The sequence below is a fragment of the Vulpes vulpes genome, unplaced genomic scaffold (genome assembly GCF_048418805.1).
Source record: "Vulpes vulpes isolate BD-2025 unplaced genomic scaffold, VulVul3 u000000899, whole genome shotgun sequence".
NCBI classification, from domain to species: Eukaryota; Metazoa; Chordata; class Mammalia; order Carnivora; family Canidae; genus Vulpes; species Vulpes vulpes.
The window spans coordinates 3889751-3903646 of NW_027325780.1; the positions used below are offsets into that span (position 1 = coordinate 3889751).

The 13896-nt window shown below is 38.1% G+C and overlaps 1 protein-coding gene across 10 annotated transcripts in view; it reads left to right on the forward strand.

The window, feature by feature from the left end:
- The window catches only part of CCDC158 (coiled-coil domain containing 158), a 100083-nt gene that overhangs the window by 2756 nt on the left and 83431 nt on the right, over window positions 1-13896 (forward strand). For 9 of the 10 annotated variants that reach the window (XR_011999183.1, XR_011999181.1, XR_011999182.1 and 6 more), the window contains exon 2: window positions 10389-10533. Coding sequence is in view for 6 of the 10 variants with exons in the window: in XM_025992962.2 (XP_025848747.2) it covers window positions 10464-10533 (70 nt within the window). In the remaining 4 variants the exon portion in view is untranslated. Of the gene's footprint in view, window positions 1-2370; window positions 2447-10388; window positions 10534-13896 lie in introns of those variants that run through there. The other variant, XM_072745430.1, reaches the window with a different exon arrangement.

Sequence of the window (13896 nt, forward strand, 5' to 3'; positions counted from 1 at the left end):
GGCTACTCCAATGGCCTCCTAACTGGCCTCTACTTCAGCTCAGTATATATTTCACTTGACTACTAGAGAATCATATGCTCCCTTATTAAAATCCTCCAGTGGTTTTCCATTGCAATTAGAATAAACCCCAAAGTCCTTGTCAAGGCACTATGAGCTCTACCCCCTGCCAACCTCCCCAACACTTTCTCAGGAAAATTTAGGAAAGAAACTGCCAATAAGTGCCCCTTTGGGCACGATAAACAACTGTTTGTCTGTAAGCAGGTCTCCTACCTTCCCTTGTCTATGTGGCAGCCTCACTGCTTCCTTTCTGTCAGTCAGCAAACACTGCTGTTCATCACAAGACCTTTGTATGTGGTATTTCCTCTTAGGAGCTTCCTCCCTTCTCTGTGGGGGTGACTCTTTTTTCACATTCAGCTCACATGTCACCTCCTCAGAAAGGTTTTCTCTGACCTGCCCTAACTAAAGTAGCCTCAGCTCCATCTCTCTGTATACCACTCTCTGTGGTAGTTTCTGCGTTGCACCCAATCCCTCCCCAAAATTATATTTTTTATTTGTTTCCTTAGTGTCTTTCTTTTCCCACTAGATTATAAGATCTGTGAGGGAAGAAATTTGATCAGTCTTGATCTTAGCTTTATCTCTAGTATTTACAAAAGCACTATTCATAGCAGCCCTACATTGTAAGCTATCAGAATGCCAGTAGTGGTAAGTAATAATTACTGAATGTTTACTATGTACCAGCCAGGCCCTTTGCCGAATGCTTTGTATGCATGAATGATTGAAGCTTATTACTTTTGATGTGAGAACAGTAAGGAGAGCATGCCTTCCAAATATAGTCCCCTCTAGTAAATTATTTTTTTCAGAGGCATTGGGCAGTTTTCTTTCCCTTAATTATTGAACATTGATTTTCAGTGTTCATTGTCACCAGCAATATAGTATTGAACCTCTTCTTCCATAGCCCTAAAAACTGAACTGCAGGTTTCTGCTAAGAAGGAGAGAAAGAGGGACGCCCAGTTGGCTCAGCGGTTAAGCGTCTGCCTTCGGCCGGGGGTGTGATCCTGGAGTCTCAGGATCGAGTCCCACATCGGGCTCCTTGCATGGAGCCTGCTTCTCCCTCTGCCTGTGTCTCTGCCTCTCTCTCTCTCTCTGTCTCTCATGAATAAATAAATAAAATCTTTAAAAAAAAAAAAGGAAGAAGAAGGAAAGAAAGAACTAAAAAAGAGTATAAATAAAAGCAGAATTCTGAAAGAGCAGGATACCCTCAGGACATAGCAGGTAGACTCCAGTTGAGAATGTGTCAGGGGAAAAGCAGGAGATGAAGCTGGGAGGTTGATTAGGTCAGATCCTAAAGGGCTTTGGGTGCCAGTTTTAGTTCAGATTTTGAACACAATATGGCAAAAGAGTCTGATTTTAAAGGAAACTCTTAAAGAATGTAAGAAACGGACACTAGAAAGGTCACTTTGAAGTATTTTGTAATAGGTCTGGCAAGAGCTGATTAAAGCATGAAACAATAGAAGTAAAACTAAATTTCATATTCTAGCACTGTTTCCTTGTGACTTAAGATCTTCTAGTCTAATGCTCTGCTCTTGAGAGGACCCCCAGTGGCAGTTGTCATCCCAGCAAATGCTCATCCCCTCTCAGTTTGAACACCTCACAAGGAAGTTCTCCACATATATATTCAAGGTGCTCTAGCTTTTAGAAAGTATGTCTCCACCCTGAACTAGCACCTACCTCCGTTCATTAAGCCTAATCCTGCACTTAGGATATTGTCATTTATTTTTCCAACATGGCAATTGCTCACTCAGATTGCACTAAGATATGCTCAAAATCCTGGTTGGTTGTAATCTCAGCTCCACTGCTTAAAATTTATAGGTCTATTTCTGACTCACCAGATGGGAATTCTGCTTAGCAACTTTTCTAACCAAGCTCTAGAACTGTTGCCTGGTCAAAGCATCTCCAAACATTGAAAAGCAATTTAAATGGTTAGAAGACATTCAGGTGGTCTATTTAAGTCAATTTGGACTATACCTAGAAAGATCTGGTCTGGAAAGATCTGGGCAAGTGGCTTACTTGATGTGTTATCTTAATAATGCCAGTGAGATCTGTACCATCAGAATTAGCATTGGACCAATAGGGAGTATATACTTAGACATGTTCTGTTGTACAAACATAGCCTAGGTAAGTGTCATAGGCTATTAATTCAAATGTACTTTCATATGCAAGATAAGCACAAAGGAAAAAGAACTTAAAGGTTTCTGTGGTGATGGTTGTGTGTGTGTTAGGTGTTGTCAGGATCTTAGGTGATGAAAATGAACTTGTGGATTGAACTTTTAAAAATAATAAGTTTTAGGTAATGAAGTATGGCTATCTGTTAATACACAGATTTTAAAATATTTTCTTTTTCAGGTGTTAATAGGATAAGTGAAAATAAAAATTTCCATATATTAAGGTATCTTGTTTTACTTTGGATTATATTTAAGAATTGTGAACATATAAAACCAATATACTGATTTATTATATTTATGCCTACCTATATCTTATTTATTTTAGAGCCTGAAGCCTTGAGCTTGATGAAGGCCTTGGCTGGAATTTCTAAGATAATAAAGCTACAAGGGCTTTCTCTCTGTGGTTTTCAAACCCTGTTCAGCAGAGCATCTGCATTCCATAAAGGTGTCTCTGAGGCAGAGGGGAGGGTGTGTGGTTGGGACTCTGACAATTTAGAGAAAGGCCTCCTCTGCTTAAAAATAAGTTTGGAAGATACAACTGCATTCTCATTTAGTAATGGTGGAAATTGAGGCTCAGAGATATGAAAAGATTTGCTCCTCCTCTCTCGGGTAACCGGTGACAGAATTAAGTTTCCTGGTTTTAAATCTTGTCCTCCTTTCATGCTGCCTCTTTACAAGACAGTACTATGTACTAGAGAAATATATTTTAAATAGCATACTTCTGTATTAGAGGATAATAGTATCTATGTTTATTCAATGCTGTTTAAACCTATGTTCTTTGATGTTAGTGGACTTATATGAAACTTAATAGCTCCTTTCTTGATGAATAGAAAGATATAGCCATTTATGACAGGAGAGTGAGTTAGTATACGCTGCCTAAATTATAAAGACAGTATTGTTGATGTATTACTACACTATTATGGGATACCATTTGCATAGGGATTGCTGCAAGTACTATATAGTAAGACTGCCCATGAGTTATCTTATTCTTTTAGGTGCACGCTCTTTATCTCCATCTTTTAGTATTAAAGAGGTTAATTACTGTTCTCACACTCACAAAGCCATAGATCACAGAGCTAGGATTTGAACCCTGATAGTCAAGGAATAAGAACTATAGAGAAAGAATGTGATTGAGAAAGCAAGCGTTAAGAGCAATGTGAAGTTAATGAGCACTTAACAGTAACTCAGGCAGTGAAGGCAATGTTGTTTTTTTTTTTTTAAGATTTTATTTATCCATGAGAATACAGAGAGAGAGAGAGAGAGAGAGAGAGAGAGAGAGAGATTGAGAGAGGCAGAGACACAGGCAGAGGGAAAAGCAGGCTCCATGCAGGGAACCTGACATGGGACTCGATCCTGGGTCTCCAGGATCACACCCTGGGCTGAAGGCTGCGCTAAACAGCTGAGCCACCCGGGCTGCCCCGAAGGCATTAACTGTTCTTATTGCATTTCTAAGATTGCACCAGCCTAAGTATGTTGTTTTCGAATCAGTCTTGGGGGGTACCTTAGAATTTCCTAAGGAAAACAAACCCTTAAGACTTGTTCTTTGAGAGGCCTGGTTAGTACTTGGATGGGAGAGTATGGACCAATTTTATAAAATTTCCAGTCTCAGGCTTTGTGGAAGGAAAGTAGGATGGGTTCAGCATCCTAAGGACTTAAATCATCAGTTGATATATGTAGGAATCCTCCACAAAAGTCTTTTCATGGTCTGTGGTTTCTAAGGCCTTTTCTACAACACTCCAATCGGATAATCAGAGTAGACCTTTCTTAGCTGTTACTTGTCAGAAATTTAAGGCTTTTTTCAATGTGAATCTGTTCATGATTTTAAATATAGCAGAATTGTTCAAAATAAGTGTTGGGCATACCTGAAGAGGCCAAGATCTCAGCTTCGTACTTTACTCAGAGATTTAATCAAACACATGTAAGTCCACGTTATTATCCCCAAATCAACAAAATACAATTTCATGTCTTACTGTGGCAAAAAAAAAAAAAAAAAAAAAAAAAAGTTTCTTTTGCCAGAAATCTTTAATATTTTATTAATCTTTATGCCTGGAAATAGGAATAATGTTTCAATTCTTAATGTCATGAAAGTAGAGAAATACTGAGTGATTTGACCAAATTGAGGATATGGTTAGTCTAATACTTTTTAAAAGGCAGATTTCATTAACTGGTAGCATTGGCAACTGGAAGTACTAAACATCTTTAAAAATAAATGCTTATTTAAAAATTCTTGTTTAAGTAAATAAATCTATGCTGTCTTCCTTAAACTATCAGTTTTCTTTTCTTTTTTTTAAACTGTTAATTTTCTAAGAAAAAAAATTTCCTTCTGAAGGGCTGCCACCTATCATGGTATACTGAATTAATGAGTTTATTACATTCATCATCTTATCCAAAATAAACAAACTTGGGTTTTTGTTTTGTTTTTTTAAGATTTGTTCATTTTAGAGAGAACATGCAAGTTGGGGTTGGGGAGACAGAGGGAGAATATCTTCAAGCAGACTCCCCACTGAGCTTGGAGCCCAAGATGAGCTGATCCCAGGACTAATGAGATCTTGACTTCAGCTGAAACCAAGAGTCAGATGTTTAACTGACTGAGCCACCCAAGTGCCCCTGTACTTTTTTTTTTAATCAAAATATTCTAAAGTCAAACCTCCTCCTTTCTTTTCTCTTCTCCAACTCTTAGTTTCAGTTCTACTTACCTTACTCGTATTTCCTGCTTGACACCAAAAACATTGGTATCTAGCAGAGTGGATCAGTGTGTAACTTCCCAACCGTGTCCTGCTCATGTCCTGCTCATTCCTTCATATTCTTTTTTTTTTTTTTTCATTCCTTCATATTCTTGATCTGTATTTTATAATATTAACATTACTCAGTAATTTGAATTTTCTTAGTATCTTTCATCATCCTAAAGAATCCTCAAATGCACCATTTTAGTATGTAAGTTATATAGCAAACATTCGTGATAAGACTTTTTTTTGTTTTTTGTTTTTGATAAGACTAGTTTAAATGAGGGCCTCCCTCACCCACTCCCATAGCAATTTCTTCTATTTAGAACATCTGAGTTGCCTAGCAATCCTAACATTCCATTTATTCTAATTCTTTATGGAATGTCTCCATAGCTACTACTTATTTCTTAAAAATGGTAGTATGAGATACATTAAGGTAGAATTTATCTAACTGTAGTTTTGACAGATGGCACCTCATTAATCAAAAGGGAAAAACTGTGAGTAAAATAAAAAGGAATTCTGTTCAATAAAAATTCTCTTTAGCTTACAGAGTTTTACAAAAAAATGCTTATAATCATGAATTACTGTAAAAATGATAAGCATTTTGACCTTCCTTTTTTTTTTTTTTTTATCACTTCAATGGTCCTTGCCTGTATTTATTTGCTTTTTTTAAAAAAGAATCAGGATTCTGATTCATTACTTTGGTTTACTGTATTTCTGTTTTCTACCTCATTAATTTCTGTTTATATCTTTATTATTTCCTATGATATGCTTTCTTTTGTTTTACTTTTTCTTCTTTTTGTCATAGAAATTTAGCTCATTCTCTCATTTTTGTTGAAACAGGTGTTTAAGGCCAGGAATTTCTTTTTTTACACCACTTTACTGTCTCTCAGATTCTCATGTACTGTGTTCATTGTCATTATTTTACGGAAATTCTTTAATTTTCCTTTATATTCCCTTTATCACACAACAGTTGTTTAATAGGTCTTTGAATTTCCAGGTGGAAAGGCCTTTTTGCTTTGGGGTTTTACTTTTCATTTCTAGTTTTATGACATTGTGAACAGAAAATGTTTGTGATATTTTTACTTTATAGAAACCTGCTGATTATTTTAAGATTATTTATTTGAGAGAGAGAGAGAGCATAGGGTGTGGTAGCAGAAGCAGGAGAGGGAGAGAGAATCTCAAGCAGACACCACACTGAGCCCAGAGCCTGATATGGGGCTCCGTCTCACAACTCTGAGATTATGCCCTGAGCCAAAACCAAGAGTCCCACACTTGACTGAATGAGCCACCAAGGTGCCTTGGAACCTGCTAATCTTTTAGTTTTGCCCTAGAATATGATTGGTTTGTGTCAGTGTTCCTTACATGTGTGCTTGAGAGGAAGGTATATTCTCTATTATCAAAGTCTTGTGTTTGATGTATATTGAAAAAGTCTACCTCAGGGATTTCATCTAAATTTTTTATATCCTTATGTTTTGTCAGCGTGACCTATCTCATACTGAGCAGCCTGTTAACGTCTTATCATCACTGTGTTTCTGATTCTTACTGTATCTCCTATAATGTATATTTTATCTAAGGTGGGTGCTGTGTTATATGGCACAAGATCAGAAGTACTGGATCTTTATTGTGGATTGTGGCTTTTCACTTTAAACGCCGTTTGTTTTATTTAATTCTCTGCCTTGAAGACTTACCTGGTCTGGCATCAGGATTTTAACCATTGCTCTCTTACTGTGTTCATTCTGGCAAATTTTTGTCTATCACTTTTTTTGCAGTCTTTTTGAATCAGTGCCTTTAAGTGTCCTTTTGTATAGAGTATAGAATTGAAATTTTAATTTATTTTTATTTTTTTAAATTTTTTATTTTTTTTTAGAATTGAAAATTTTTTAAAAAATATTTTATTTATTTATTCATGAGAGTCACAGAGAGATTGAGAGGCAGAGACACAGGCAGAAGGAGAAGCAGGTTCCCTGCAGGAAGCCTGATGCGGGACTCGATCCCGGGTCTCCAGGATCAGGCCCTGGGCTGAAAGCGGCGCTAAACCGCTGAGCCACCCAGGAATCCCTAGAATTGAAATTTTTTTTTTTTTTTTTTAGAATTGAAATTTTTAACAGCCAATTTGAAAATCCTTTTCTTTGAATAGGCAGGTTAAGTCCTGTCACATTCAGTGTTTGGTCTAAATTCTGTCACATTATTCTCACATCATCTTCTGGTGATATGATTACTATATATTATATTTACTATATATTTTTTTGTGTTTCTTTTCTTTCTTTAAAAAAACTTTTTTGTCAGGGCACCTGAGTGGCTTACGTGGTTAAGCATCCAACTCTTGATTTCAGCTCAGGTCTTGATCTCAGGGTTGTGAGATTAAACCCTCTGTCAAGCTCCACATGGAACCAGCTTAAGATTCTCTTTCTCCCTCTCCCTCTCCTCCCTGCTCTCTCTCTCTCTCTCTCTCTCTCTCTCTCTCTCTCTCTAGGAAAAAAAATTTTTTTTGTCACTTTAGAAGGTTTGTATTTTTATTCTAGTGGTTACCTTTGCATTAGTGCTTTTTGTAGTACTCCTGCAGACTGTTTTTATTCTTAACTCTTTGCTTTCTGTCAGTTTTAAATGATACTTTTTGACAACCAGTGGTCTTATACTTTCCCCCTTTTTGTCATTTATCTTCCCATTTTGAGTTACATTTGTATTCCTTTTTCACACACATAATATTTATATGTTATTCCTCAATGCCTTTACCCCACCTATGTTTTAGTCTCAACTTTACAGCTGAATAGGTCATGTGTGTCAGCAGACCTTTTGCACGCTTTCCTCAGTCATGGTGTTTTGATTTTTTTTTTTAATGTTCATTTTTTTCCTAAGTTTTATTTTTGAAAATACAAGGCCTATAGAAAAATCAAAAAAATTTCACCAGTTGTTCACACTTTGCCATACTTGCCAGCCATCTTCTGCTTGGATAAAGCCTTACCTCCTCTAGAAGATTCTTCAGAAGGGGCGCATATATACAGTGTTATGGCACTTTCAAAACTTTTTCTATGGCTTTGACTCTTTTTTTAAAGATCTTACTTAGAGAGAGAGAGCGCTCATGTGCACATGAGCAGGTTTTGGGGTGAGGACATGGCAGAGGGAGAGGGAGAAACTGAGTGCAGAGCCCAACACCAGCTGGATCCCAGGACCCTGAGATCATGACCTGACCGGAAGTCAGATGCTTAACTGACTGAACTACGCAGGGGGAGCTTTAATTCTTTTGAAAATCTTGGCTGGATATAGTGTCCTTGGTTTGTGTGCTCTTTCATTGTGTTTCCTTAAAATTCTGCTCTACTATTGCCTTGCTTTGCATGTTATTTTTTAAAAATATTTTATTTATTTATTCATGACAGACACACAGAGAGAGAGAGAGAGGCAGAGACACAGGCAGAGAGAGAAGCAGGCTCCATGCAGGGAGCCTGAGGTGGGACTCGATCCCAGGACTCCAGGATCACGCCCGGGGCTGAAGGCAGACAGAAGCTCAACCACTAAGCCACCCAGGCGTCCTGTCTTTAAAATCTTTTTTTTTTTTTCTGTCTTTAAAATCTTAATGTAGTTTTATTAAGATATGTTTCAGAGTTGATCACTCTTGGTCACTATTCCCTAGTATTAAAAATGTGTAGATTCAGGGCTTCCTTCATTTCTAGGAAACTTTCTTGGATTATAGTTTTAAATAATAGTTTTGTTTCACTGTTTTGACTTCTTTTCTTCAGGGACACCAGTGATGGCCAACCTCCTTTGCCTGTCTCCCATTTCTTTCACTTCCTCTTTCAGCCTTTTCTCTTCTGTTTTCCTGATTTTCTTCAGGACCTTGTTTAAGTCTTCATTACAGTCTGTTCTCTCATGTGTAGTCTGTCATTGGGCTTCATTTCTGATATGATATGGTCGTTTCCTTCTCTTTCTTTCCTGACCTCAGCCAACTCTCCTTTCATTCCTTCCCTCCTATTTGCTTGCTTGTTTTATGTGTTTCTTGGTTTTACATTTCTGATTCAAGGGTGATTTTTCATATCCTCAGGTACTTGCTTGGGAACACCTAGTTCAGCTTGCAGTGTTATTAGTTGTCTTCAACTTCATGTTTGAAAAGATTTTATTCACATTTTCTGACATTTTATAATAGTTTTGTGTAGTTGTGGTCTGCTTTTTATCTATTCCTAGTCATTTTATGGACAGAATTCTTGTTCTGAGATTTCCCTCTTTCAGGTGGTTTCCATTACACATGGCAATAGAAGAATGGGAGAGATACAAGGAGGGTTGGTCTATCTTGCTTCTTTTGTTATGCTGGTGCCTGAATTTTCCCTACTCTCTCCTTTCCCTGTGCGATATCTTCTTCAAAAACACTGCTTCCCTAAAGCCGCTACTTCTCTACTTCTCATCCCCCGCCCCCACTTTCAAGCTAGTACTAGGGAGCCAGGGCTGTGGACTACCTACTTGCAACCTGAACCTAACATCTTGGCTTTTCCTGTTCACTTTCTGGGGTGCATATGTCTGTGCTTCCTCCAGCCTTCTGCTCCCTTTCAGTTTCCCAGCCTCTCCATCCATTCTCTACATGTATGTGCCCACAGGGCTGATAGATAGACGGTGGGAAGAGTTTTGGAAAGCACTTTCCCTCTGTTAACAAGTAATTTGAAGGTTGTAGTACTCTGTCATCTAGGGAGGCTGAAGGCATAGAACCCATGTGCTTTTATTCATTTGTTCTCCTTGTTGATTTTATAGTTATTTTCAGAGGATGAGGGGGAGATTTGAAATCAGGCCACCACCATTGTTCTCCAAACCCAGAACTCTTCTTGGCCTAATTTAAAATTATGAGCACTGTTTGAACTTTTTTTTTTTAATTTTTATTTATGTATTATAGTCACAGAGAGAGAGAGAGAGGCAGAGACACAGGCAGAGGGAGAAGCAGGCTCCATGCACCGGGAACCCGATGTGGGATTCGATCCCGAGTCTCCAGGATCACGCCCTGGGCCAAAGGCAGGCGCCAAACCACTGCGCCACCCAGGGATCCCCACTGTTTGAACTTTTATTAATGATTTCCACTTTGCTGATTTATGGGGTTTTTAAAAATTAGTTTGTGACTTTTAATGAAGATATTTTCTACCGTTGACAATGTAACCTTATGAGAGGGACTTAAGAAAAAACTTTGCCCTTTGAAGCCGAGTACTAATCATAATCCTAATTAAAATATTAGTTTTTAATTTTCAGGTTGTCTTTAATAAGCTACTTAGACATGAAAAAGCAACAATTTTTACAATCAGATTATATTCACTTATTAATTTTATGTAGTGATAAAAATATTTCTGCATAAGTATTTTTCTGGTGAAGAGTTATTACTAAATTTGAAATATGAACAAAGTCAGTTCCTCTTCTGTGAATTTTATTCTCATAATACCTTATTAATAAAGATCAAATCCCTGTCTTCTAGAGATAAGAACTTAAAGAACCAAACAGGGAAGCACTCCTATTTCAAAATCTCTAAGAAGAGGTAGCAGTAATTAATATGGAGCAAAAAGCTGGTGAACCAAATAATGAAGATCTTTTATCAAGTAGTGGTATCACATCCAATGGAGGTGCGTATTCTTTATCAAACAAAATGGGGGGGGGAATTGGAATTAAGCAGCCCTTATAATATTCATCCAGGCTGCTGTTTTTTAGTATGTTTTGGTTTTAACTGTGCAGGGTACTGATGGTGGTCATGAAGGTTTATTGTTTAAAACTCTACTTTTTGAGGAAGAAAGTGTTTAGTCCTTTAAAATACCCTATTTTTAAGCAAATTTTACATTATTTTTTTTGGTTTAAAAATTGTTTCCATGTTGAGGAATTTCAGCATGCTCCATGTTTCCCTAATGCCTTCTTTTCCTTGGTCCACTTGAAGCCAGATTTCCCTATCATTTTGACTCCTTTTCCTTCCCCACCCCCATCCAGTCGGGCATGCTTCTTCCTGTCTAGGCAGTGGCTTCCCTCTCCATCACCTGAGCCAAAGGCAGGCACTTAACTGACAGAGCCACCCAGGTGCCCCACTTTTTGTGATTTTAAATATTTATATGGCTTAGACCCACACCTGGCCTGGAGATTCTGATTCACTAGGTCTGGAATGGGGCTTAGGCACCACTGGATTTTTTTTTTTTTTTTTTAAGATCCCCAGGTAATCCTGATTTCAAATAAGGGTTGAAAACAACTGCTCTGGATTCTGCCATTCTAATTTATTCCTAAATTAAAACCTCTTCTTATCCTCACTTTCTGTTTCATTTTTTTTTTTTCTGTTTCGTATTATTATTTCAGCCAATCACTTGCCAATCTCTTAAACTTCCTTTTTCTCTTATTATTGTTACACTTATAGGAAAACCCGCATCTTTATCAGGCTGACCACCTTCTCCATTTTTGTACTGGGCTTCTGGACGCTTCTGCTAGAGAAAATATACAAATTGTGGATTTTCCACCAGTTTGCCACTTCACAGTCTCCCATCTCTGCTGTATCCATGACACTGCTAGAGGAGACTTCTCATGATCTTAGGCATTTCTCTCCCATTTCCCATAATACTTATTTCAAAATTATGCCATTCTTGGGATCCCTGGGTGGCGCAGCGGTTTGGCGCCTGCCTTTGGCCCAGGGCACGATCCTCGAGACCCGGGATCGAATCCCACATCGGGCTCCCGGTGCATGGAGCCTGCTTCTCCCTCTGCCTATGTCTCTGCCTCTCTCTCTCTCTCTGTATGACTATCATAAGTAAATAAAAAAAAAAAAAAAAAATTATGCCATTCTTATGTCTCATGCCCTGCCCCCTTCTTTCTCACTCTCAAATAACATCATTTCCTAATTTCCAGAGACGTTGGATGCCCTTAGGCTGGTACTCTCTTACCTTCTCATGTCCTACTCCAAAACCCACCATTTTTCATAATCTGTGCCTGCCTTCTTTCATAGCTCTGTGTAAGAGTCAGCTTTTTAATTTGCTACCCATGACCTAATTCCTCTGCCCACTGTCACCATGTTCACTGCTTCAGAGATTTGGCTCCACAGATTATCCCCACTCACTCTGTTAGCTTCAGTCTCTTCTCGCCATTTGCACTTACCCATCTATGTAAAAATACTAAATCTCTCCCACCCTCAAAACACTACAGATACAACAAACCAGAAAAACAAAAAATAAAACTTTTTCCTCAGCCTGTCCTCCTCTCTCTTGTTTACTTCATAGCTGTGGCTTCTGAAAGACAATTTTGTATTCAGTGTCTTTACATCTCCACTGTCCATTGGTTCTGCAAACTACTGCCTTCTGGCTTTTGAACCCAGTACTCAAATGAAAGCACTTTGACAATGTGACTAAATTTCCCCTTTTTTGCTAAATTCTGTGACCTCTACCTGGACCCCAACATTTTGTTTTGAAATTTTTTAAGCTGTTGAAAAATTGAAAAAATAGTACATTGAATGCCGTAGCAGTTGTCAACATGTTTATCATATTTGATTTATTTGTGTACCTACAATTTATATTTCACTTGCCTGAAATTGAAGTCATCACGATTCTTGTCTCAAAATCTGAACATGCATCTCCTTAGATAAGGATGATTTCCTATATTACCACATTAAAATAAGAAAATCACTATCAAATGCAATGTCACCTTCTTTGTATTAATATTAAAATTTACCTAGTTGTCTGTATATAAAAAGTCTTCATTAGTTTTTTAATGTAATCAAAGATCATGAATTATATTTGGTGGTGGTTCTCTTCATCCTTGCTCCATTGTTGTTGTTTCTTATGGCATAGGCTTTAAGAATTCAGACCAGTTGTATTATAGGATATCCGACATTCTAGATTTTTCTGATTGTTTCTCATGTTAGATTCAGATTTGTTTCTCATGTTTAGATTCAGATTAAATTCATTTGGCAGGAGTTTGTGATTATCCTAGTACTAAGTAACTTTTTTTCCAGTGCTTTTAGTATCTATTGAAGAGCCTTGCTCAAATTAATGATTACATTGTTGATCTTCTAATTTTACTGTAGTTATTAGCTGGCATTCCTCAGGAAAGAAGAACTTTCCTTTAATTATTATCACTATGGATCCATAGATTGTTCTTTAGTTCAAAGTGCTATAATGCTTTGCTGCCACTAGTGTTTTTGATGCTCAGCTGTATCACATTTGGCCAGTCCTTTTATTTATTTATTTATGATTTTATTTATTTATTCATGAAAGATAGAGAGAGAAAGAAGCAGAGACACAGGCAGAGGGAGAAACAGGCTCCATGCAGGGAGCCGGGTGTGGGACTCGATCCCGGGACTCCAGGATCACGCCCTGGGCCAAAGGCAGGTGCTAAACCACTGAGCCACCCAGGGATCCCCTGGCCAGTCCTTTTAACCTGACTCCCTGTGTCTTTTTTTTTTTTTTTAAGATTTTATTTATTCATGAGACACACACACACACACACACACACACACACAGAGGCAGAGACACAGGCAGAGGGAGAAGCAGGCTGCATGCAGGGAGCCTGATGCGGGACTGGATCCCGGGTCTCCAGGATCAGGCCCTGAGCTGAAGTGGCGCTAAACCTCTGAGCCACCCAGGCTGCCCTCCCTTTGTTTATTTTTAAAAAATTTTTTAAAATAATAAATTTATTTTTTATTGGTGTTCAGTTTGCCAACATACAGAATAACACCCAGTGCTCATCCCGTCAAGTGCCCCACTCAGTGCCCATCACCAATTCACCCCCACCCCCCGCCCTCCTCCCCCATCCCTGTGTTTAAAACACAACCCACTTCATTGCTTTCTGGGACATCAAAGTTGCGGGCTCACATTGTATTTGGCCTGTTTCCCCAGGCCTGGAATGAGCCATTTCTCTAAGGAACTCTGGTTTCTTTCAGTAGGGAATAGTATATATAATCCAGGATCTTATGTGCATATTGCTACTGAGGTAACATTTGTGCCTGGGAGCATTCAGTGGTT